Source organism: Mytilus californianus, unplaced genomic scaffold, assembly GCF_021869535.1.
Source record: "Mytilus californianus isolate M0D057914Y unplaced genomic scaffold, xbMytCali1.0.p SCAF_3, whole genome shotgun sequence".
In the NCBI taxonomy this organism is placed as follows: domain Eukaryota; kingdom Metazoa; phylum Mollusca; class Bivalvia; order Mytilida; family Mytilidae; genus Mytilus; species Mytilus californianus.
The window spans coordinates 7,216,150-7,243,789 of record NW_026262679.1 but is presented as its reverse complement, the minus strand read 5'-3'; the positions used below and the strand labels follow the sequence as shown (position 1 = coordinate 7,243,789).

The 27,640-nt window shown below is 33.2% G+C and overlaps 1 protein-coding gene across 3 annotated transcripts in view; it reads left to right on the top strand.

Annotated features, from left to right (window-relative positions):
• LOC127733902 (N-alpha-acetyltransferase 35, NatC auxiliary subunit-like) overlaps positions 1-27,480 on the top strand; it is a 60,981-nt gene extending 33,501 nt beyond the window's left edge. For all 3 annotated transcript variants that reach the window (XM_052243349.1, XM_052243351.1, XM_052243350.1), the window contains exons 13-19: positions 4,029-4,207; positions 9,725-9,810; positions 11,252-11,370; positions 17,247-17,387; positions 23,054-23,176; positions 25,089-25,169; positions 27,360-27,480. In XM_052243349.1, coding sequence (XP_052099309.1) covers positions 4,029-4,207; positions 9,725-9,810; positions 11,252-11,370; positions 17,247-17,387; positions 23,054-23,176; positions 25,089-25,169; positions 27,360-27,419 — 789 coding nt within the window. In that variant the 3' untranslated portion in view covers positions 27,420-27,480. The remainder of the gene's footprint in view (positions 1-4,028; positions 4,208-9,724; positions 9,811-11,251; positions 11,371-17,246; positions 17,388-23,053; positions 23,177-25,088; positions 25,170-27,359) is intronic.
• Positions 27,481-27,640: the final 160 nt, after the last annotated feature.

The window sequence follows — 27,640 nt, the reverse complement described above, 5'->3', positions numbered from 1 at the left end:
TGTTAGCAGTTTGTTTTTAGTAATCTAGTCTATTAATAATCTCTGCAATGTTTAACTATTGCTATTAACTTTGAATATAATAATAACTGGCCAATAAGGGGGTTGTAAGACATAATGTATGATATAAAGGTCCAATTCATATATTCATACATTCAAGTGAGACATAGCTCTATGTTAGCGGTTTGTTTCTAGTTGTCTATTAGTCTGTGATTAGGTTACACAAGTGAGACATATCTCTGTGTTAGCAGTTTGTTTCTAGTTGTCTATTAGTCTGTGGTTAGGTCACACAAGTGAGACATATCTCTATGTTAGCAGTTTGTTTCTAGTTGTCTATTAGTCTGTGATTAGGTCACACAAGTGAGACATATCTCTGTGTTAGCAGTTTGTTTCTAGTCTATTAGTCTGTGATTAGGTCACACAAGTGAGACATATCTCTATGTTAGCAGTTTGTTTCTAGTTGTCTATTAGTCTGTGATTAGGTCACACAAGTGAGACATATCTCTATGTTAGCAGTTTGTTTCTAGTTGTCTATTAGTCTGTGATTAGTTCACACAAGTGAGACATATCTCTATGTTAGCAGTTTGTTTGTAGTTGTCTATTAGTCTGTGATTAGGTCACACAAGTGAGACATATCTCTATGTTAGCAGTTTGTTTTTAGTAATCTACCGTAGATACTCGCCTAATAGTCGATCCTACTATAAGTCGGGGGCCCTTTTCAGCTCCAAATTCTAAGGATTTAGTCTTGACCCTCGTATAAGTCGGACAAAATTTGGGCATTTTTTTTTCAGCTGACAGTAACTGAACGCCGGTAAAACCAATGCAAATCCAGGAATAATACTCATTTCTGCATTAATGTTTGTTTGGTTTGAATTTAGTTGATGCTCATCATGATAATTTATATTGCTGTTAATAATAAAGATGTATTCATTTCTCTTGTTTTGTTCACTGTTCAAATGTTAGATTAGCAATGTGTTGTTTACGTAATGCATCAATGATTTTGTAGGGTATGACTAACAACCTATTGTTTGAGAAAAGCGAATATAAGCCAATATGAACCTGAAAAATTTAAAGTCAATCAACACTTGATGAAAATATTTTTCACAGCATACATAACTCGGTGTTAAATGAGCATGTACACTTCATAATTCTTATTATATTGTGATGATTAAAAGTTTAAAAAAATTAAGTGAAGCTAATCAATATATTAAAATAACTAACTCCAACTCATTAGTGTCATCTGTTTACCTATCACTGATAGTTTTCACACCTTTAGTAAATACAACTCTTTGTCTCTTAATTGGGGTTATCAATGGATTATATTGGCTTGTCAATCAATTTTGTAATTTTTGTTTACCTGAGACACTTTTTAATGAATAATATTTTGATTTTGGGAATGAATCTTAAAATTATTTTTTGATTATTATATGATTTATAAGCATTGAATTGATATCATGATATCACAATAATGACACAATAACTCCGCTGAAAACATCCTTTCACATATTTGGTACATTGTTATCTCCTTTTCAATTTTGGTTCTTGGCTCTTCTTTTGGGTTTATAGGAAAACCATGTGACCATGAAAATCAATACACAAACCGGAAACAGTAGAATTTCAACACGAATTTGCAGAAAATGTTTACCAAAGAACAAATAAAACACAAAGACAGTATTGTAGTCATTTATTTTCAACAAAAACTATTTATTTATTGATTTATGTAGGTTTGGCAATCAAAAACGTAGTATTGACCAGGAAATTCACTCCTGACCACTTTTCTCAAGCTTGGATTTTTCCTCTGGTCGCTAGATCTCGTCTATTAGTCGGTCCCCCTCTCTGGATTATGAATTTTACTCCCAATTTTCCGACTAATAAGCGAGTAGGAACGGTAGTCTATTAATAATCTCTGCAATGTTTAACTATTGCTATTAACTTTGAATATAATAATAACTGGCCAATAAGGGGGTTGTAAGACATAATGTATGATATAAAGGTCCAATTCATATATTCATACATTCAAGTGAGACATAGCTCTATGTTAGCGGTTTGTTTCTAGTTGTCTATTAGTCTGTGATTAGGTTACACAAGTGAGACATATCTCTGTGTTAGCAGTTTGTTTCTAGTTGTCTATTAGTCTGTGATTAGGTCACACAAGTGAGACATATCTCTATGTTAGCAGTTTGTTTCTAGTTGTCTATTAGTCTGTGATTAGGTCACACAAGTGAGACATATCTCTGTGTTAGCAGTTTGTTTCTAGTTGTCTATTAGTCTGAGTAGGTCACACAAGTGAGACATATCTCTATGTTAGCAGTTTGTTTTTAGTAATCTAGTCTATTAATAATCTCTGCAATGTTTAACTATTGCTATTAACTTTGAATATAATAATAACTGGCCAATAAGGGGGTTGTAAGACATAATGTATGATATAAAGGTCCAATTCATATATTCATACATTCAAGTGAGACATAGCTCTATGTTAGCGGTTTGTTTCTAGTTGTCTATTAGTCTGTGATTAGGTTACACAAGTGAGACATATCTCTGTGTTAGCAGTTTGTTTCTAGTTGTCTATTAGTCTGTGGTTAGGTCACACAAGTGAGACATATCTCTATGTTAGCAGTTTGTTTCTAGTTGTCTATTAGTCTGTGATTAGGTCACACAAGTGAGACATATCTCTGTGTTAGCAGTTTGTTTCTAGTCTATTAGTCTGTGATTAGGTCACACAAGTGAGACATATCTCTATGTTAGCAGTTTGTTTCTAGTTGTCTATTAGTCTGTGATTAGGTCACACAAGTGAGACATATCTCTATGTTAGCAGTTTGTTTCTAGTTGTCTATTAGTCTGTGATTAGTTCACACAAGTGAGACATATCTCTATGTTAGCAGTTTGTTTGTAGTTGTCTATTCGTCTGTGATTAGGTCACACAAGTGAGACATATCTCTATGTTAGCAGTTTGTTTTTAGTAATCTAGTTTATTAATAATCTCTGCAATGTTTAACTATTGCTATTAACTTTGAATATAATAATAACTGGCCAATAAGGGGGTTGTAAGACATAATGTATGATATAAAGGTCCAATTCATATATTCATACATTCAAGTGAGACATAGCTCTATGTTAGCGGTTTGTTTCTAGTTGTCTATTAGTCTGTGATTAGGTTACACAAGTGAGACATATCTCTGTGTTAGCAGTTTGTTTCTAGTTGTCTATTAGTCTGTGATTAGGTCACACAAGTGAGACATATCTCTATGTTAGCAGTTTGTTTCTAGTTGTCTATTAGTCTGTGATTAGGTCACACAAGTGAGACATATATCTGTGTTAGCAGTTTGTTTCTAGTTGTCTATTAGTCTGAGTAGGTCACACAAGTGAGACATATCTCTATGTTAGCAGTTTGTTTCTAGTTGTCTATTAGTCTGTGATTAGGTCACACAAGTGAGACATATCTCTATGTTAGCAGTTTGTTTTTAGTAATCTAGTCTATTAATAATCTCTGCAATGTTTAACTATTGCTATTAACTTTGGATATAATAATAACTGGCCAATAAGGGGGTTGTAAGACATAATGTATGATATAAAGGTCCAATTCATATATTCATAAAAGTTTTGTTCATTGAATCATACTTAATTATTAAAATGCATCATTGAAATAAAATGAACAATTCTTTTAGAAGGATTTTTTTATTAATAAACCTAATTTCCTCTCCAAAAATTGAAAGTGTTAAAAATAGACAGGTAAAAAATCATGATATAGCAGACATTATTTACACCCAACAAAGACAATAGAACAATGAAACAAAGAAAAGAGAATTCTCACTGAAATAGACATTTAGATAATGACAATGAACATCATAATGTATATTATATTCATGAAATTTGAAGAAATAATATATTACTATTAACCCATAGACGTTTCATATTTTGACATACAATAAATAGAACCTAGAGCCCAGCAGGCAACACATTGCCTGTTTTCTAGTGGTTTTGACAAGCCAGTTCTGTATTTTTAAATGGTTTTATGCCCTATTATATTTCAGGCAGATAAAGTAGATGCATATCTCCATCAGCTTTTATCCAAAACGGAGCCCAGTAGGCAACATATTGCCTGTTTAGGTAACTGGGTTTTGTACCTGATACTACAGGCCATGGTGTCCTATCTGTTGGCTGGATTTGAATTAGAACTTTATGCTACATATGAATACCATTATGTTTATTGGTAAGTACTACATATAGAATAATGTTAATTTAATTATTTACACAATGTAAAAATAAAAAGATGTAATTGGTAATGAGACAACTTGGCTTGACTCATCAGATCAACACAAAACCCCACCAAATAACTAACAAAAAAACTTGACACAAGTACCAATCTTAGAGCACTTGAAGTTACTGCAAACTAGTTCAAAACCAATACAATAATCATTTATCCAAGACTAAAATATTAATCAGTACACATCCAGAAAAACATGATCTTTTGCAATGCCAAAATATAAGTATTGACAGATGTAGGACTGTAAATGTTCATATTTTTACATGGATTGTATCTAAATTTAAATGTTCTTTAAACAACATCACTGTAAAAATAAGAATGTACTATCCGGTTTGTAATAAGTTTCCTAAAGCCAAACTTCCAAACCAAATGGTTGTATCTATGAAAGAACTTAGTAAAGGTTTTAAGTGATTTGTTGGTTAAAGAAATCCCTGACCTAATAATTTACCAGTGAAACATTGATTACATTCATTAGAATCAAAAACACCACAACAGACCCAGGTATAGCAAATGAGTTGGGATCTTAAACACCACAACAGACTGAGGTATAGCGAATGAGTTGGAACATATAAACACGACAACAGACGGAGGTATAGTTAATGAGTTGGGATATATAAACACCACAACAGACCGAGGTATAGTGAATGAGTTGGGATCTTAAACACCACAACAGACTGAGGTATAGCGAATGAGTTGGAACATATAAACACGACAACAGACGGAGGTATAGTTAATGAGTTGGGATATATAAACACCACAACAGACCTAGGTATAGGGAATGAGTTGGGATATATAAACACCACAACAGACGGAGGTATAGTGAATTAGTTGGGATCTAAACACCACAACAGACCGAGGTATAGTGAATTAGTTGGGATCTAAACACCACAACAGACCGAGGTATAGTGAATTAGTTGGGATCTAAACACCACAACAGACCGAGGTATAGTGAATGAGTTGGGATATATAAACACCACAACAGACCCAGGTATAGCAAATGAGTTGGGATCTTAAACACCACAACAGACCGAGGTATAGTGAATTAGTTGGGATCTAAACACCACAACAGACCGAGGTATAGTGAATTAGTTGGGATCTAAACACCACAACAGACCGAGGTATAGTGAATGAGTTGGGATATATAAACACCACAACAGACGGAGGTATAGTTAATGAGTTGGGATATATAAACACCACAACAGACCCAGGTATAGCAAATGAGTTGGGATCTTAAACACCACAACAGACTGAGGTATAGCGAATGAGTTGGAACATATGAACACGACAACAGACGGAGGTTTAGTGAATGAGTTGGGATATATAAACACCACAACAGACGGAGGTATAGTTAATGAGTTGGGATATATAAATACCACAACAAACTGAGGTATAGTGAATGAGTTGGGATATATAAACACTGTGAGATTGGGCCATTGAAACATCACCGCTTAAAAAGAAAATTTACAATAGGGAAGGAAAAATTCTCCCTTTTGTCCTAAATTTTTGTATAGAGTTTCCTGGGTGAAACTGAAATATCCAAATGTAGGAAAGGACAATAATTGCTGTTTACATTTGATATATTGGAAGTCAATTTCTGCAGTATATTTAGAGAATTCTTGATTATTTTACAAACAAATATCATCAAGTGTTGTTGAATTTATCAATTAAAAAATAAATTCCATTTTTTCCATGTAGAAAAATCATACTAACTTAAGTAAGGTACAATGTCCATTTGGATCTCATTTAATACTTAAAAAAAATTAGAAAATAGCAAAAACAAAATCTCTGCAAAGTCAGCTTTAAAGAGCTAATTACAAAAAAATGCATCATTGATGAATTGTTGAAATACAGAAATAAGTTTTGAAAATCAAAGCTGAAAATTATCTCCAGAGACTAGATAACATCTGTCTACCTTCAGTATCGCTAATTATAAATCTTATTGAACCTTATTTTTATTAATGTCAGATATTTTTTACTGTGTGGTTATAAAATATATATTAGTCAACAGGATCAGAGGCAAAGCATTCAAGTCACCAATATTTCCTATGCTTTCTACTACATAATACACTATTTTAGCATTAAAATATAAATTGGCGCTGATGACAGTACAGACACAACACACTAAGGAAATTAGGTCATATCTTTTTGTGCCAAAAATGAACTTATTTGCGCCACAACTTATTTGCGCCAATGCTACTTCTGCGCCACTTTGTTTTAAAAACTAAAGGTAGCATTTGCGCCAATAAAAATATCATCTAATTGCACCAATTTTATGAATTTATTTATGGTAACTTATATATATCAACTAATTGATTGACTTCCCCCTCCTTTATCCGGTCTTGGGACCTGCAGATTACCGACTGGCGGAGTAAGTCATTTTAATACAAAAAATATGCTGAATTTAACTGTTCACTTATATATATACAATTTAAACTATACTATGTCTTTGTTCATTTTATAACCAAAGGCTGAGAATAGATAAAAATATTCCTTTCTGCTCACTTCGCCTCTCAATAGTTCATTAAATTTGGAGCTTTTAAAATTATATTCCAAATAACAATATTGACCATGATTTCACTGTTCACTGAACATAGAAGTGTAAATCTGTACATTCTCAGGTTAAAGTTTTTAGTGAAGGTAGTGGACCATGAAATGATGATCTCATCAACCTAAAACTTAGTACACAAATGCATTATGATGTAAACTTTAAAAAATTATGTAAAATAAGGTTTCAGACTTGATTTTACATTTCACTGAAAATGGAAGTATGATGGGTGAAATCAGTACATTCTCAGGGTAAAGTTCAAGACAAGGGAGTTATCCATCAAGTAATGGTCACATCAACATGAAACACATCTTCACATACCTGCCAACCCTCCCGTTTTGAGCGGGAGACTCTCGCTCAAATGACGAAATTCTGGAAATCTCCCGCTTGCCGTTCCCTTCCCGCGCGGGTGTATCGAATCTCCCGCTTTTGGATATTTTACCTTGAATTGACCAGTCAACATTAATAACGTTTTTGTGTCACTGATGAGGGTATTTTTTACCTGTAAATCACAGTCCATGTGAAAATTAAATGGCTTCACATGACAGCTTGGGTGTCAAACATAATACTAACTAACGATCATTAACGACTTTAACCTCAATCTAAACACTTCAAAGAAATTTTGGGTTACTTCCCCTGTTTAATCTTGTTTTAAGTTACCCTGCTTTAAATAATGTGAATTGGTTAAAGAATATAAATTAAATACAAATTGAACAAAGAATCATAAAAGGATGGTAATTTAATGATTTTGAAGACCTTAGGACAAAAAATATAATTATATTTTGAAAATCATTTAATAGATCAATACTTCGATTTAATGTTTAAATTGAAATTTATAAGAGATGTATTCACATTTGTGTATGACCGTGCAAGGGCTGTATAGCCAGTCAAGGTCGTTAAAAACTTCCATTTGTTGTATGTTGCCCATTTATTGGATTCATGGATTTCAATCCAGTCACGTCTCAGTCATTACAACTGAACGGACGTGCTGGGTCAGCTCTCCTTTACCTGCTATCTTCGATGAGGGTTTACTGTTAGATGGATCAACGACTTACTACTTTCGATGACAGAAACCAATCCAACGCTGTACAGACTACGTTAGGCTATAATCCGCGTAGGGCAAATTCCTGCGTCAACATACACTCCAAAACCCATTATGGATGGGGGAGTGGTATGCCGAGGACTGTATCCTAGGTGTTAGATGATGGACCACCATTTCACTGTCTCACGACTTTGGTCCTGATAATGCTTCCTGTCATCGTTATTACTATGTCCGAGACTCATCGACCAGGACTCCATCATCGTGGTTAGCAGGCTGCCAAGCTGACCAACCTGGCCCTGAAAGCAGCCATTGTGAAGTAAACAACAAAATAGTCAACAAAACAAAAACAAAACAACTCACCAAATCCAAGATGGCGGCCTACCAAAATGGCGAATTCCAACTGTTCCTGTCCGACTGCAAAAATATTTAAACGCTCACCAAACGCCTTCGGGCACCGAGCCGACCGTGCAAGGGCTGTATAGCCAGTCAAGGTCGTTAAAAACTTCCATTTGTTTGTTTGTTGTATGTTGCCGACTGTGCGAGGGCTGTATAGCCAGTCAAGGTCGTTAAAAACTCCCATCATCATGTATGTTGCTCCATTATTTACATTAAAGATGATCACTTGAAACAGACATTTCTTTGGGGTATGCTTGCCTGAAGGGACATAATGTCAAAGACATTGAAAAAGTATAAAATCAAACCAACACACCTTGAGTAGGATATAACCATCATTGAAGAAATAAAGTATATCTATTTACTCTTATTTGTGTTTTGTAAATGAATAAATAAACAGGTCATATTTTTCACTTGAAAATGTCGTTCGCGCAAAATCTCCCCCTCAGCTGTCATAGCTGAGGGGGAGATCTCCCTCTTTGAAGGTTTCAGAGGTTGGCAGGTATGTCTTCATTATTATGTTTTTTCACTGTTCACTTTACATGAACATTAGATATATAGTGTGAGTTGTGCATGGTCACATATTGTTCTTTATGGATTGTTTTCTTTGATGCATAGTATAGTATTTAAGTTCCTATTGCAAGAGATAAAAGGCTACACTAGCTGAACCTTTTATACAGTCAAACCTTCAAAAAAGACCCCCCTCTATTGAGCGAAAACCTGTCCTGTTATGTGATTTTCTTTTTGTCCTGCAGTAATAATACTTCTATATTTTGAATTTCATTTTAATGTTCATTTCTCTTGTAAGGTCAGTTTTCTCTGGTCCTGAGGGTGACCTTTATATATAAGTTTGACTATATTTGACATACCAACTTTCACATTTGAAGCATATCTTACAGTAATAAGGATGTAAAGAAACTGTATATATAATTACCTTGGCAACATTGTATAGAAATCCTCATTTTTTTGTGTACAGCAGATTTCATTAAGCATTGACCAATATATCTGTAATGGCTGATCATGAACTATTACGATTTATTAGTCCCCACCCGACGCAGTCGAGGGGACCTTAGGTTTGCACTCCGTCCGTCTGTCTGTCCATCCGTCAGTCCGGCAAATCAGTTTTCCACACTTTGTTTCCTCATGCTTGAAGATATTGACTTAATAATTGGTACATTGTTTTATCATGACAAGTTACAGATCAAGAACGAATTTTGTTCCGGTCTGATGATTTTGTGCAGAGTTATGGTCCTTGGACTTAGAAAATTCACTTAAATAATCAGTTTTCCACACTTTTTTTCATCATGCTTGAAGATGTTGACTTGATATTTGTTATATAGTTTACATCATGACAAGTTATAGATCAAGTTAGCATTTTGTTCCAGTACAATTAATTTTTAACCGGTAGGGGACTATGTATTGCCATGCAATACTCTCAGAATGCTTGTTGATAATACATCTTGTATTTTATTTTTTGTGACAGGTATTTATCAGAAATGTTATATTCCTGGATGATCAACACATTACATAGGGCTGATAACTTCTTACTGGAACATGAAACAGTTGCAGGTAAGGTCACACCAAATAGATTGCGAGTGACGATTTTATTTTTTATATTTTTTCTCCAAAATTTGTTTTTCAGAGGCAAAAGAATTATCTTCTAGTGAGTGACAATATTTTGCAAATAATTATAAAGCAAAACTAATGGAAGGAATTATATTGAAGCTAGTAGCATTGTTTTTAAAATTCTTTTTTATAATTTTTTTTATGCCCCCTGCCATTAGAGGAAGGAGCATTAAGGTTTAGCCTTGTTAGTGTTTATGTCCATCTATATATCCTGAAATGGGTTTCCATTCTCTAACTGTACTTTGTCTCAACCAAATGAAACTTATAGACAATGCTTATTACCACCAAACACAGATCAAGGTTGAATTTGAATGGCATCACTTTCACCATTCTCGAGCTATGTCCCTTTATAAAAGGGAAAATTACTGAATTTGCCATATTTTTTCAAGTGCCCCATATGGTACATTCCATACAAGTCATAAAGAAATATGGTACATCCTGTACATATCAAATATAATATGGTACTTCCCATACAAATCATATACAATATGGTATGTCCCATAACAATTAATATACAATATGATAAGTCCTTTACATATCAAGTACAATATGGTACATCCTATATTTATCAAATACAATATGGTACATCCAATATTTATCAAATACAATATGGTACACACAATACATCAAATACAATATGGTACACACAATACATCAAATACAATATGGTACACACTATACATCAAATACACTATGGTACACACTATACATCAAATACAATATGGTACACACTATACATCAAATACAATATGGTACACCCTATACATCAAATACAATATGGTACACACTATACATCAAATACAAAATGTTACACATTATACATCAAATACAATATGGTACACACTATACACCAAATACAATATGGTTCACCCTATACATCAAATACAATATGTTACACATTATACATCAAATACAATATGGTACACCCTATACATCAAATACAATATGGTACACACTATACATCAAATACAAAATGTTAAACATTATACATCAAATACAATATGGTACACACGATACATCAAATACAATATGGTACACACTATGGTACACACTATACATCAAATACAATATGTTACACACTATACATGAAATATAATATGGTACACCCTATATATCAAATACAATTTGGTACACACTATACATCAAATATAATATGGTACACCCTATATATCAAATACAATATGGTACACACTATACATCAAATATAATATGGTACACCCTATATTTATCAATTACAATATGGTACACACTACATCAAAATACAATATAGTACACACTACATATCAAATACAATATGGTACGTCCCATACAGATTATATATACAATATGGTGCACCCTATATAGATCAAATACAATATAGTCTTCTGATTTATATGCTTTTCAGATTCTCAGCAGAAAGGAAAAAGTAATAAGAAGAACAAGAAAAAGAAAAGAACTAAGACATTAAACAAAGAAATAACTCAGGCACAGGCTGAACAGCAGTTGTTTAATGGATACTATAAGGTATGGAACTTTCACCTTTGCCAACATGTATTTTTAGCAATGTTTTAAATATTATTTCTGTTCCTTTCCACATTTAGAAGTCTTTGATAATATCCTCTACTTTCATTCATCATTATATTGTAATTGAATCTGTACATACCATATAAGACAGCCAGGAATGTTTTGTTTAAGAGTTTGCAATATCAGAATTCTGGTTAAGTCTGAAATACAAGGTAAGATATACATCTTTTTCTCTGAGAGCATCAGGCTTTATTAGTTATTTAACTCTTTTGTCTTTTTATACGACAGCAAAAAAATGTTGTGGTCGTATATTGGTATGACGTTGGCGTTGTCGTCATCATCAGAAGACACATTAATTTTCGCACTCTAGTTTAAGTGAATGGATCTCTATGAAATTTTACCATAAGGTTCAATACCACAAAAGGAAGATGGGGATTGATTTTGGGGGTTATGGTACCAACAGTTAAGGAATTAGGGACCAAAAAGGGGCCAAAAATAAGCATTTTTGTAACTTCCAGACATAACTTGTGTGTTAGTGTATGGATCTCTCTGACATTGTACCACAAGGTTCCATATCACAAAGGGAATGCTGGGATTGATTTTGGGGGTAATTGCCTCAAAATTTTAGGAATTAGGGGCAAAAAAGGGTAAAATAACAAGCATTTTTCTAGTTTCATGACAATAACTTGTGTGTAAGTGTATGGATCTCTCTGACATAGTACCACAAGGTTCCATATCACAAAGGGAATGCTGGGATTGATTTTGGGGGTAATTGCCTCCAAATTTTAGGAATTAGGGGCCAAAATGGGGCAAAAAACAAGCAGTTTTCTAGTTTCATGACAATAACTTGTGTGTAAGTGTATGGATCTTTATGAAATTGTACTACAAGGTTCCATATCACAAAGGGAAAGATGGAATTGAGTTTGTGGGTAATTGCCCAAAACATTTAGGAATAAGGGGCCAAAAATAAGCATTTTTCTAGTTTCCAGACAATAACTTGTGTTCAAGTGTATGGATCTCTCTGAAATTGTACCACAAGGTACCATACCACAAAGGGAAGGCTGGGATTGATTTTGGGGGTAATTGCCTCCAAATTTTAGGAATTAGGGGCCATAAAGGGGCAATAAAACAAGCATTTTTCTAGTTTCAGGACAATAACTTGAGTGTAAGTGTATGGATCTTTATGAAATTGTACTAAAAGGTTCCATATCACAAAGGGAAAGCTGGGTTTGAGTTTGGGGGTAATTGCCATAAACGTTTAGGAATTTGGGGCCAAAAAGGGGCCAAAAAACAAGCATTTTTCTAGTTTCCAGACAATAACTTGTGTTCAAGTGAATGGATCTCTCTGAAATTGTACTGCAAGGTACCATACCACAAAGGGAAGGCTGGGATTGAGTTTTGGGTGATGAATCATAAGGGGGTTCAAAAAATTGGGGGGGGGGATTTTTTTTTCCTTTTTTTTCTTTTAAATTTTCCATTTTAAATTGGTTATTTCTGATTTATATATAAAAGCAAATAATAATGATATGGTTTGAATAGGTAAATTAAAAATTATTAAGTTCTTAGACCACATTCATTCTGTGTCAGAAACCTACGCTGTGTCAAATATTTAATTACAATCCAAATTCAGTGCTGTATCAAGCTTGAATGTTGTGTCCATACTTGCCCCAACTGTTCAGGGTTCGACCTCTGCGGTCGTATCAAGCTGCGCCCCAGCGGAGCATTTTATTTGAGGGAATAATGATGAATATGACTTCAACCTCATACAACTAACTAACAGAACCGCTGAGCACAAATTTATTATTTTAGGACAAAATTCCTTGGTATGAAACAGTCTTTAAACTGATAGCTATTTTGCCTAAATGCATAACAGCAGTTTGTACAGCGAAAAAAGTTTAAAAACCAAATCAGAAGATATTTCCAATTGGTTAGAATAAAATGGGGACTCTTTTACAGATGACTATTCTGTCCTCTTATCCAAATTAAGAAAAGATGATATTTACAATATATGATAAAGGAGGTGTATTAAACAACTATCCACTTAAGTTTATTTGGCTATTGATTATGCTTTGTTCTAATATGATGTGCTTCTTTCGCTTTGAAAACAACAGCGTGATAAAATTCTGGATACATCTATACTTAGCGCAGACTCCGAGATGTACATATTAATGGCTGTTACTATTTACCTATCATGTAAATCCACATGTATCGTAACCTATGTACAAACACTATGTGGATTTCGTTGTGTTCAAATTGAAATTGAAGAAGAAACTACAGAACCGTTATTCCTATTCTAATGCATAACAAAAAGAAATAATTAAAAAATGTATAAAATTAAAATAAAATAAAATGTCAAAACATGACGTCATATGAATGAAAACTCTCAAGCTGAAGATTATTCCGTTACGTGAACACTCTAAATTCGGATAATATGGCATTAAAATGGAGTTTTGAGGTAGGTGTTGTTTCATTTTCTATTCTAGTACATCATTCCAACATTCATGGATTTCAGCAAGTCAACATGACACCTGACTCCCTAAGTTATGACATGTCAGCTGTGGATTTGACAGCAAATAGTAGCCAACGAAAAAAAATGTTTTGGTTAAGAATTATAGGGATTGAACACATTTTTTCTAGTGGTTATTTAAGAAATAATTCATGCAAGCCTTAGATTTATTTGAAATTTGTAGCTTTTATCTTACAGGGGGTAAAATAGAACGGCCATACACACAGCAATCTTACCTTCGCTTCAGTTTTTCAAATTACCGTAGTCGTCCTATTAGAATCGAAATAATTCATGCAAGCCATAGATTTGTTATCATTTTCACATGGCCTGGGATGTTATATTCGTCAATTAAATCCATCACTAACGCTCGAAATAAAATTTGAATATAACGGCACAAGCTATGTGAAAATTTCCAACAAATCTATGGCTTGCATGAATTATTTCTTGATTTAAAAAAAAAAATTCTGCTTGAATAATATCTACAAAAGTAAGAAACATTTTAACCAAGTTGCGTGTATATTCCTATCAATACTTAATAATAAATAATGTCAATTTTTCAGTTGCTTTGAATAAAAAAAAATTATCAAATTAGTAATTTAAGATGCATATTCAAGTGAGACTGACTGGCTCAAAGCAAGAGGCTTGTATTTTCTAAGCACCTACCACAAAAGCACTTTACCATGTCAAAAGTGTGTAAAATTTAAAATTTTTCTTCAAGATCCAAAAATTCATGGTCCTGATATTTTTAGATTTCTAAAAATTTAATTAATGTCATTAGAAATAAAAGCAGAAATATTACAGATAAATAGGGAGTAAGAATTTTTTTTAAACAAATACAGGAATGAATTTTATCAGTTATTTGATTTGATTTATTTTGCTTTTGAAATATTTTTCCAAAGCTGCTGGACTTGATAAGAGCTTGTAAAAAATTAAACTTTTGAAGAGGGTGAGGTTTTTCAAATTATTTAAGGAATGACTGTAATATTTTTTCTGTCTATGAAGAAATAACATCAAAAATGTGGTGCACACTGTACGCGGGTTATTTTAAAGTGTGCACCACATTTTTTATGTTATTTCGAGTAGACAGAAAAAATATTACAGTCATTTCTTATAATTTAATTCTAAATTTTATTTCAAACCGGAGTAAACCTTGAAAAAACGTTGATGACGTCACGGTCACATGACAAAATTATGTCTATGAGCTGATAAACAAAACAACGTCAGCCAATCAGAAGACGCGTTACATCCAAAATTAAATTATTGATATATGGCATTCACAAATCACACATGTACAGGGTTTCTCCTGGATTCATTTTCTTTTTCGTCACCTCTTTCGCCAAAGCAATATTTTTTTCGCCAACTAACATAAACATTTTTTATTTTTTTGAAATTTGTCTCCTTGCTAACAAAAAAAATTCAGTTTGCAGCATTGTTGTCTCATTTATTATAGTTCTACATATCTATTTAATAATCTACATTGTAACAAATAAACATTCGGTAATAATGAACATTTTTGATTTTCAATGTACTTTAAATTGCAATATTAATCATGCATGAAATCATCATATTTGACTTCTGGGAGCACGAGATTCATCTTCAATAAGTTTATCGAATTCTTCCTGTCTTGTTGAAGGACATAGACTAAAGTCAGAGATTTGTGTCGTGTCTGCGACGAAAGTCATGGAAAGCGAGACATAGGGATTGCTTTTCCTGCAATGGTGAAGGCTGCAGCAACGGTGACGCCTGCAACTATGGTGACGGCTGCAGCAACGGCTGCTATGACGGCGTCAACAATTGTTAAGTTTTCTGCTTAAGTTAATATGATAGGAACTACTTGTGATAGATGATTGATATTTTGTATGCAGAAGCACTACTATCAGTACATATCAGTTTGAAGACAATTTTGAGGCCCAGCCCCCTAGGCCATGGTCCAGTGACTTTGAATTGCACTACAGCTCAGGTGGTTTTTGCTTTGTCCACCCGCCCACAGTGAGAGTGGGCACCGGGTGGGCAAAATTTCTAGCTTGTCCACTCTGCCCACCCATAGGAGTGGGCATGCAATTTCTTTTGTAGAATCAAGACTTGCAAGTACAATCAATTGAAAAAAGCAGATAAGCATTTGTAATCAATACTTTTACAAAAAAAAGAGAATATAGCTAGAGTGGGCACAGGTCGGCTGTTCACTGTGAGCAGTTGGAAAAAGCAAAATCCACAAGGGCTGTTGTGTAATTAGCCATTTTCAATGTTAAGTTTTCTGCTTAATTTAGTTTGATATGAACTACTTGTGATAGATCAATGATATTTTATGTGAAGTTGCATTGCTATCAGTACTTACAAGTTTGATGACTATTTTGAGGCCCTACCCCTAAGCCATGGTTCAGTGACTTTCAATTAATTAGCAATAATCAATGATAAGTTTTCTGCTTAAGTTAGTTTGATATGAACTACTAGCGATAGATCAATGATATTTTCTATAAAGTTGCATTACTATCAGTACATATAAGTTTGAATACTAATTCAAGGCCCTGCCCCCTAGGTCAAGGTCCACTTACTTTCAATCAATTAACAATTTACAATTACAATGTGAAGTTTTCTGATTAAGTTAGTTTGATAGGAACTACTTACAATAGACAATATTTTCTATAAAGTTACATTGCTGTCTGTACATCTCAGTTTGTCAACCATTTCGAGGCCCTACCCACTAGTTGGTCTAGCGACTTTGAATTAATTAGCGATGTTGTGTCCATTAAATTGTCATTTTCTCAATTTTATGCTGACATGCGAGACATATCTCTATGTCAACAGTTTATTCTTACTTATGAACATTTTCTTCAAAACAAGTTTTATTTTGTCGACCATCATTAAAAGTAAAGGTTGAGACCTAAAACTATGCTCCAAACATGTGTGCCGATGAAACGTTTGTGGGTACCCACTTCAAAACAATTAATTCAATCAAAGTTGTAAAAACAACTCTTCAGGTGACATGTGAAGCCATTTAACCACACATCTTCATTAAACCATACAGTTAGCTCCTTTATTTATAAGTCCATTGTTTCTATCAAATGCAATCAGCTGATTATTGATTAATTTTGTCAAAATTGTAAAGCTTGTGAGTTCAAGGTGAAAATCCGAGTATTATCTGGTTAGGGAAAAAGTCAGAGAAACTTGAAAAAATTAACAAGAGGGACAAAGTAGAACCTTCATATTTCTTTCACCAATAATGAATTTTAATCACCACAATTAGCGAAAAATGGTGACCGCTAGCAGAAACCCTGCACATATAACAGGCTGCTTCATGTTTGGCATCAAATAAGGAAAATAAGAACATGTATATGTATGAACTTATGAATAAAAGATTGTTTATTTTCAGGCTGTTCTAGGTTTCAGACAAGATGGAAAATTAGTTCAACCAAACTTTGAGTTTGACAGTGAAGAAGTTAGATACTCCCATAGATTTCAACCATTTACAACTGTCTCAACACCTCCTTATATACATTATAATCAGTATAGGGTATGTATCTGTCTGTCTCAACACCGCCTTATATACATTATAATCAGTATAGGGTATGTATCTGTGTTCCTGTATATATTATAATCATGCAGTATCGGGTATGTTTCTGTGTCCACACTTGTATATATTATAATCAGTATAGGACATGTATCTTTGTTCAGACCTGTATATATTAAAATTGGTATAGGGTATGTATCTGTGTCCACACTTGTATATATTATAATCAGTATAGGATGTGTATCTGTGTTCAGACTTGTATATATTATAGTCATGCAGTACATGGTATGTATATGTGAACATACTTGTATACATTTTAATCAGTATAGTGTATGTATCTGTGTTCAGACCTGTACATATTATAATCATGCAGTACTAGGTATGTTTCTGTGTCCACACTTGTATACATTTTAATTATTATAGTGTATGTATCTGTGTTCAGACCTGTATATATTATAATCATGAAGTACATGGTATGTATATGTGTCTACACTTGTATACATTTTAATCAGTAAATGGTATATTTCTGTGTCAACACTTGTATACATTTTAATCAGTAAATGGTATATTTCTGTGTCAACACTTTTATACTTTCTAATCAGTAAATGGTATATTTCTGTGTCAACACTTGTATACTTTCTAATCAGTAAATGGTATATTTCTGTGTCAACACTTGTATACATTTTAATCAGTAAATGGTATGTATATGTGTCTACACTTGTATACATTTTAATCAGTAAATGGTATGTATATGTGTCTACACTTGTATACATTCTAATCAGTAAATGGTGTGTTTTTGTGTCCACACTTGTATACATTTTAATCAGTAAATGGTATATTTCTATGTCAACACTTGTATACATTCTAATCAGTAAATGGTATGTTTCTGTGTCAACACTTGTATACATTCTAATCAGTAAATGGTATATTTCTATGTCAACACTTGTATACATTCTTATCAGTATATGGTATGATTCTATGTCTGACGTTAACTGTAATATTGACAGTGCATTTTTCCAAGTGTGTAACATCAGTGGTTTAACATCTGCCCTCTTTATTAATGCAAAAACATACAATCAGAAACTTCACTTTTGTTTTTAAAAAGCAGTTTACCAGGGTTTTTTTTTATTGTGTTTTTTTTTTGTTTTTATCTTGAAAAATATGACCGATACAGAGATTTTTTAACAGTAATTAAGTATGACCAGAAGAGTTACATCATCAAACAAGTCAACATGGACAAATTGTCATTTGGCAATGTATAGGAGTTTTTGCCCTTGAGAGACTTAATTTACTGATTTTTTGCAAAACTATAATAGATATAGAGAAACTGTAAAAAGCAAAAGTGTTCAGCAAAATAAGATCTACAAATAAGTTATCATGAATGAATTGTCAATTTAGCCTTTATAGAAGTTATGGCCCTTGAAAGACTAACTTAACTCATTTTTTTGCAGATACTATAATAGATAAACAGAAATTGAGAAAGCAAAAGTCTTTAGCAAAATAAGAACTACAAACAAGTCAACTAAATCCAAAATTGTCAATGACTTTTAGGAGTTATTGCCTATGAAAAATGGTTTTTATCCATTTTTTTATGTTTTGCAGAAATCATTATAGATAGAGAGAAATTGTAAATAGCAAAGAGGTTAAGCACAATAAAAGTCAACATGGCTAAAATTGTCATCTGCCCTTGAAGGATGATTAGCAAGACAAGATATTCAAATAGGTCGCATGATTGAAATTGTCTGTAGACCCCTTAATGGAGTTGTTACCCTTTAATGATGATTTTACCAATTTTTGCGTTTTTGTCTAATATCTGCAAAACTATTATAGATAGAAAGAAACTTAAAATCAGCAAAAATTATCAGCAAGACAAGATATTCAAATACAGTCGAAACCTTGTTGTGTCGAACTCAGTTGTGTCGAAAACTTGGATAAGTCGAAGTAATTTCTTGGTCCCAGTAAAATTCCCGTTTGATCAATGCATATTTGCCTCTAATAAGAAGTTGATTTGAATACTCGGTTAAGTCTAGTAAACTTTATAGTCCCATCGATGTAAAATTAATGTAAATTGACCCCGATGTCTTGAAGTTCGAAAGTAAGAAATTTCTAAAGATGCAGACTTAGTTATAACAATTCAAATCGGATGTATTTCTTATGCATCCTAATCATTTTCAAAAGAGGTTAAAGCTGTGTAAACATACTTGTTTATATAACAGTTAAAATGACATGTTTATAGTGACCGGTAATTAACACATTTGTTGATCGTCCAAGTGGAACTTTAGTGTGTTGAACAAATTTCATCTAACATAAAAATGAAACGAATTTAAATGACCCAAGCCAAGTTTAACTGAATCGTTTGAATAAAAATTCATTAATTACAATAGATAAAAGGATTAAGACAATTATGATTAATTTATAATAATTGAATGAAAAGCAGACGACCCTTGATCATCAGATATCTTTCTGAACTTGTTTCATTCCACGAGTGATTTCATAATTTATAGTGACTAAACTTTGTAAATATTTGTGTATTGATTTTATTTGTGAATGTTTTGTATCTGTCCTTGTGTTTTTATACGACCGCAAAAAAAATTTGTGGTCGTATAATGGTATGACGTTGGCGTCGTCGTCGTCGTTGTCGTCGTCATCGTCTGGCGTCGTCCGAAGACACATTGGTTTTCGCACTCTAACTTTAGTTTAAGTGAATGGATCTCTATGAAATTTTACCACAAGGTTCAATACCACAAAAGGAAGGTTGGGATTGATTTTGGGGGTTATGGTACCAACAGTAAAGGAATTAGGGGCCAAAAATAAGCATTTTTGTAACTTCCAGACATAACTTGTGTGTTAGTGTATGGATCTCTCTGACATTGTACCACAAGGTTCCATATCACAAAAGGAATGCTGGGATTGATTTTTGGGGTAATTGCCTCATCATTTTAGGAATTAGGGGCCAATAAAGGGTAAAAAAACAAGCATTTTTCTAGTTTCATGACAATGACTTGTGTGTAAGTGTATGGATCTTTCTGAAATTGTACTACAAGGTTCCATATCACAAAGGGAAAGCTGGAATTGAGTTTGGGGGTAATTGCTGAAACTTTTAGGAATTGGGGGCCAAAAAGGGGCCAAAAATAAGCATTTTTCTAGTTTCCAGACAATAACTTGTGTTCAGGTGTATGGATCTCTCTGAAATTGTACTGCAAGGTACCATACCACAAAGGGAAGGCTGGGATTGATGATGGGGGTAATTGCCTCAATATTTTAGGAATTAGGGGCCAAAAAGGGGCAAAAAACAAGCATTTTTCTAGTTTCAGGACAATAATTTGTGTGTAAGTGTATGGATCTTTCTGAATTGTACTACAAGGTTCCATATCACAAAGGGAAAGCTGGGTTTGAGTTTGGGGGTAATTGCCCTAAACGTTTAGGAATTTGGGGCCAAAAGGGGCCAAAAAACACATTTTTCTAGTTTCCAGACAATAACTTGTGTTCAAGTGTATGGATCTCTCCGAAATTGTACTGCAAGGTACCATTCCACAAAGGGAAGGCTGGGATTGAGTTTGGGGGTGATGAATCATAAGGGGGTTCAAAAAATTTGGGGGGGGATTTTTTTTTTTTTTCCTTTTTTTTTTCTTTTAAAATTTTCCATTTTAAGTTGGTTATTTCTGATTTATATTTAAAAGCAAATAATAATGATATGGTAGGAGATACACACCAAACAGGATGTGTAAATTATTATATAATAAGTATTGTGCAATAGCAAGAAATTTTCAATTGCACAGTATTGCACAATAGCAAGAAATCTTCAATTGCACAGTATTGCGCAATAGCAAGAAATCTTCAATTGCACAGTATTGCGCAATAGCAAGAAATATCCAATAGCACAATATTGAGCAATAGCAAGAAATTGTCAATTGTACAGTATTGCGCAATAGCAAGAAATATTTAATTGCACAGTATTGTGCAAAAGAAGATACTTCGTATAAATTGCTTATTTCTTGACCAATTTCAATGGGGTTTTATTCTTGAATTCTTGGGGTTCTTTAATATGCTGAATCTAACCGTGTATTTAGTTTTTGGATTTTGGGCCCCGTTTTTAAATTGGTCCACATTGAGGTCCAAAGGGTCCAAAATTAAACTTTGTTTGATTTCATCAAAAATTGAATTATTGGGGTTCTTTGATATGCCGAATCTAACCATGTATTTAGATTCTTAATTTTTGGTTCCGTTTTCAAATTGGTCTACATAAAGGTCCAAAGGGTCCAAGATTAAACTTAGTTTGATTTTAACAAAAATTGAATTCTTAGGGTTCTTTGATATGCTGAATCTAAACATGTATTTAGATTTTTTATTATGGGCCCAGTTTTCAAGTTGGTCCAAATCGGAGTCCAAAATTAAACTTTGTTTGATTTCAACAAAAATTGAATATATGGGGTTCTTTGATATGCTGAATCTAACCATGTATTTAGATTTTTGATTTTCCGTTTTCAAATTGGTCTACATTAAGGTCCAAAGGGTCCAAAATTAAACTTAGTTTGATTTTAACAAAAATTGAATTCTAGGGTTCTTTGATATGCTGAATCTAAACATGTATTTAGATTTTTGATTATGGGCCCAGTTTTCAAGTTGGTCCAAATCGGGGTCCAAAATTAAACTTTGTTTGATTTCAACAAAAATTGAATATATGGGGTTCTTTGATATGCTGAATCTAACCATGTATTTAGATTTTTGATTTTTGGGCCCCGTTATCAACTTTGTCAACATTGAGGTCAAAAGGGTCCAAAATTAAACTTTGTTTGATTTCATCAAAAATTGAATTCTTGGGGTTCTTTGATATGCTGAATCTAACCATGTATTTAGATTTTGGATATTGGACCATAATAGGTGAATGTCCAATTTAAAATTTTTAAGTTCTTAGACCACATTCATTCTGTGTCAGAAACCTATGCTGTGTCAAATATTTAATCACAATCCAAATGCAAAGCTGTATCAAGCTTGAATGTTGTGTCCATACTTGCCCCAACTGTTCAGGGTTCGACCTCTGCCGTCGTATCAAGCTTCGCCCTGCGGAGCATTTTATTAATTATTATGAGGGAACAAAAAATATGGAGATTGAATACACTCTCATAAAGTGTCATATCAAAAAAGGCACACTGTTCAAAATATCTAGTTTAAACAAATCTCATATAGTATTTCATTCATTTCAAATTTATGAAGATACACTCGACCTCGGATCAGTTGAACCTCGGATAAGTCGATTACTTTTGTCCGGTACCTTCGATTTTGACATAACGAGGTTCGGACAAATTTTGCCGGAATTGTTAGTAGACTATTTATAGGAGTGATTGCTCTTAAATGGCATTAATTTTTACCCAATTTTGTATTTTGGGCAAAAACTAAAGAAGATAAGAGAGAAACTGTAAACACAAAAAATGATCAGCAATACAAGATCAACAAAATAGAGGTTTTTTGTCATGCACATAAACCTAGGTGAGCAACACAGGCTCTTTAGGGTCTCTAATTAGGAGATGTCAGATATTGGCAGGTATGGCCCAGACTTGTCTCTTTCTAGTTTAATTTTTTTTTTTTTTTTTTTTTAGATGTCAGACATTGGCAGGTATATCTCAGACTCATCTGTTTCTAGTTTACTATTTTTGTTTGTATATTTTTAGGAGATGTCAGACATTGGCAGGTATGACTCAGACTCGTCTGTTTCTAGTCTATACAGTGCCTCCTGTAACTGTTTCTTCAAAGCTAAATCCTACTTTGAAAGTCTTTCAAATCCATCTGAAGAGGTATATATCTTATAATGTTTCATTTGATAACAGTAAATTTTCTATCAACATAAAAATAGAATCAAAGAAATTTGAGACTCTACCTTTTGACCTAAGAACACACAATTTAGGATATAAGCAGAGAGATTTTTTTATAACACAATGAAACCAGGTGAAAATAGGCATGTGTATAACAAACACCTGATTGGAATTATAATCATAAAATACTATAAATACTAGTGCAAAGAAAGATAACTCTGACATGTCTATGAACAAGTACAATTGCACGTATAACATTTAAGTAAAATAATATTGTCATTCTCGTTTACATCAATATTTTCTGTCTCACAGACTCAACTTAAACTTGTGTCTAACATGTAGTTTATGAATATCATAAACTTAATTGCGATAAATATTCTGTTCCCTTGTAAAAATCTTCTTGTACATGAATTCATTAATATTAGTAAATGAAGCAAAACAGTAAAACATAAAATATCTACATGCAGCAACTAAATATAGTAAGCAAAATAAGCCAATTATTAACTAAATTATAAAACTACATAATACAACTATTTGCCTACCTCAAGTGCTAGTTTGAAGGTCACAAGACTATATGTGTATATGTATCAATTGCATCATATGGTTACATCATCAAATATTAACCTGCAGATAATATGAACACATACTAAACATACAAAAATCTGTTCCCTTAGATACTAAAAATAACAAAGGTTTTAAAATGAATATTTAACCATTTAATTACTTCTTTATATTTATACACAAGAAATCTCTTGCTTTCTGTTTTATATCATGTCACTCCATTATAATCTATTATTTAAGATTATTTGATATTTTAATTATTTATCAAGCTATTAGGGCTTTACCTCATTTAATGGTTCTTCAAATGTATTTATCGTTCAGAAAGATCTGATTCACACTATAGATTCATTTCTCCATTCAATACTCTGTTAAAAACTCTAAGACTATTAAAATAATGTGAGAAAAGTATATACAACTGACCTGTAAAGTAACTATAAAGATTCCCAAAGATTCAGCAATAACTACAGCAATATATATCAAAGATAATTTAACAATCTATCTAGAATTTAGAAATATGACTGCTCAGTGAGTAAATTGAAATGAGAGTTCCTAAACAATAGAAATTTCCCTCTAAAAAGAACATGTGACCAAAATCACTATCCGTAAAGAAATATAGCCTTAATTAAAAGATTCTAAATATAGAAATCAAGGTAACATAGAAAAACAGATAAACTGGTCAGTATCAAGACTGGACAAACTAAATACCATTCAATTTGTAACTAATAATATCAATAAATATTCCAATAAATGTAATCAATGCAAACAAATTTACAATTAAAAATATATTAAATCCGACTCTACCACACAATGAAATCTTCCAGAATAAGTCAGTAAAATCTGAAGTGAACCTTGTTTATGAACTATATTGTTGTGTTTGAGACCAAGACTGACTTTATGACATACTTCATCACCATGCATAGTAATAGACTATTACAAAAATAAGAAGAATGTGGTATGATTGCCAATAGGACAACTCTCCACCATATACCAAATGACTTAGAAGTTAACAACTATAGGTCACAGTATGGTCTTAATGAGCAAAACTCATATATATCGCATAGTAAGCTTTAAAAAAAAAGCCTGAAATGACAAGACTAAAACAATTCAAACAAGAAAATTAGGGGCTTGATTTATGTACAAAACAATAAACAAACAAAAATATGATATACAGCAACAAACAACAACCACTGTTAATGTTAATACTTATGTTAATTTAGAAAAATGACCAGTACAAAAAACCTCTACAATAGAAAAGTAATGAAGCTTCAGACTTTTTGCTTGAAAAAAGATGTTACAGTGTTAATTAATTTTATATAATTTTTTTTTTTTTCAGATACAGACTCTAACAAAGATTTCCAAAACCAATTTTGTAGTTATGAAATTATTGATGGGAGGTCACAAAAAAGATTCAAAGGTGTGTTATTGACTATTGTATCTTTATGCAAATAAAATCAAAGGAAATTAGAAACATGATAAAGGAAATAGTTAAGGCTCTAACAATAGTATGACTTATGTTTGTAAACAGATCACCAAATTATAAACGACTGAAGATAGCCCAAAACTGCACTTTTGACAGATATTTATTTTATTCTAGTATTTATCCCCAAAATGTGTAAGAAGGATATCATTAACCAAAAACTCTGTTATACATGTGCACAAACAACACATGGTCCAGATAGCCTGCCTTGGTACAGACACAAAAAGGGGTGGGGTTAAACCAGTTATACATGTGCACAAACAACACATGGTCCAGATAGCCTGCCTTGGTACAGACACAAAAAGGGGTTAAACCAGTTATACATGTGCACAAACAACAAATGTTTGAGATAGCCTGCCTTGGCCAGATACAAAATGAGGTGGGGCTAAACCAATTATACATGTGCACAAACAACACATGGTCCAGAAAGCCTGCCTTGGTACAGACACAAAAAGGGGTGGGTTAAACCAGTTATACATGTGCACAAACAACACATGGTCCAGAAAGCCTGCCTTGGTACAGACACAAAAAGGGGTGGGGTTAAACCAATTATACATGTGCACAAACAACACATGGTCCAGAAAGCCTGCCTTGGTACAGACACAAAAAGGGGTGGGGTTAAACCAATTAAACATGTGCACAAACAACACATGGTCCAGATACAAAATTGGGTGGGGTTAAACCAGATATACATCTGCACAAACAGCACATGGTCCAGATAGCCTGCCTTGGTACAGACACAAAAAGGGCGGGGTTAAACCAGTTATACATGTGCACAAACAACACATGGTCCAGATAGCCTGCCTTGGTCAGATACAAAATGAGGTGGGGTTAAACCATTTATACATGTGCACAAACAACACATGGTCCAGAAAGCCTGCCTTGGTACAGACACAAAAAGGGGTGGGGTTAAACCAGTTATACATGTGCACAAGCAACACATGGTCCAGATAGCCTGCCTTGGTACAGACACAAAAAGGGGTTGGGTTAAACCAATTAAACATGTGCACAAACAACACATGGTCCAGATACAAAATGGGGTGGGGTTAAACCAGACATACATTTGCACAAACAGCACATGGTCGAGATAGCCTGCCTTGGTACAGACACAAAACGGGTGGAGTTAAACCAGTTATACATGTGCACAAACAACATGATTGTTAGGTGTACATGTGTGTCTGGCTGACTTCAACTGACCTTGACCTCATTATCATGGTTTATTGGTCAACGTTTGGTTTTCGTTTCTAAGGTCTGTTTTTCAGATACTGCAAGCAAAAGGTCAACTATATTTGGTGTATGGAATTATGGTAAGGTGTATATGTCTGTCTGCCAGGGTTCATCTGACCTTGACTTCATTTTCATGGTTCATTAGTCAACATTTAGTTTTTGATGTAAGGTTCATTTATCAGATACTTTAAGCAGAAGGTCAAATAATTTTGTTTAATGGAATGACTGCATGGTGTACATATATAAAAACAAGGAGATGTGGTATGATTGCCAATGAGACAACTATCCACCCAAGTTCAAATGAAGTGGATGAAAACAATTACAGGCAACCATACGGCCTTCAACAATGAGAAAAACCCATACCATATTGTTGTCTATGTCTATCTGGCAGAGTTCATCTTATTGTGACAATTTTATCATTGCTGTGAGATCAAAGATAATTTTACTTAGAAAGGTCCATGTCTCAGATACTGTAAGCAATAGGTCAACTATATGTGGTGTATGGAAAGATTGTAATGTGTACATGTCCCTTTGTTAGGGTTATTTGGACCTTAACCTCATTTTCATGGATAGGTAATAAAATGAAATATGAGATACCTATAGTAAAATCTTAATCTTGAACAGCACTACCTTGGTGATGGGTGGTAGCATGCTTACCTTGAGTGCGGGAACACCAGCTTGGTCAAACAAAAGATTTAAAATTGGTATTTTCTGCTTCTCCGATAATCACACAGTAATTAGGAGTAAGAGTGGGGATTAGTCAGCTAAGAGTCGGTATAATGTGTCCATGTCTTCCTGCCGGCTGTTACCTTGTGAACTAAAATCCAGCAGAGCGTGTCAGTCAAGTACAATAGTTAAAAGTTAATAATGTCATTTAAAGAATGTGTATTCTGTTTGTAGATTGCACCAGATTTTGACTACAGCCTGCACAAAGCTTTCCCAGTATTGAAGATTTTATAGTGGACATTTTAATTTAGTATGAAGCTATGTTTTTTTTATAATTAAAGAATATTGATTTTGATTTAGTTATACCTTATTCATGAAAATACTTATTTACTTTTCCTTTAAGTAAAAACTTAAGTTAAAAATTAAGTTAAGGAAACCCCTCCCTTTTTACCCAAGTAGTTTACTACATAAAACATCTTAAAGTATTTCTTTAGTACAATCTTAGTTGGTTTAAA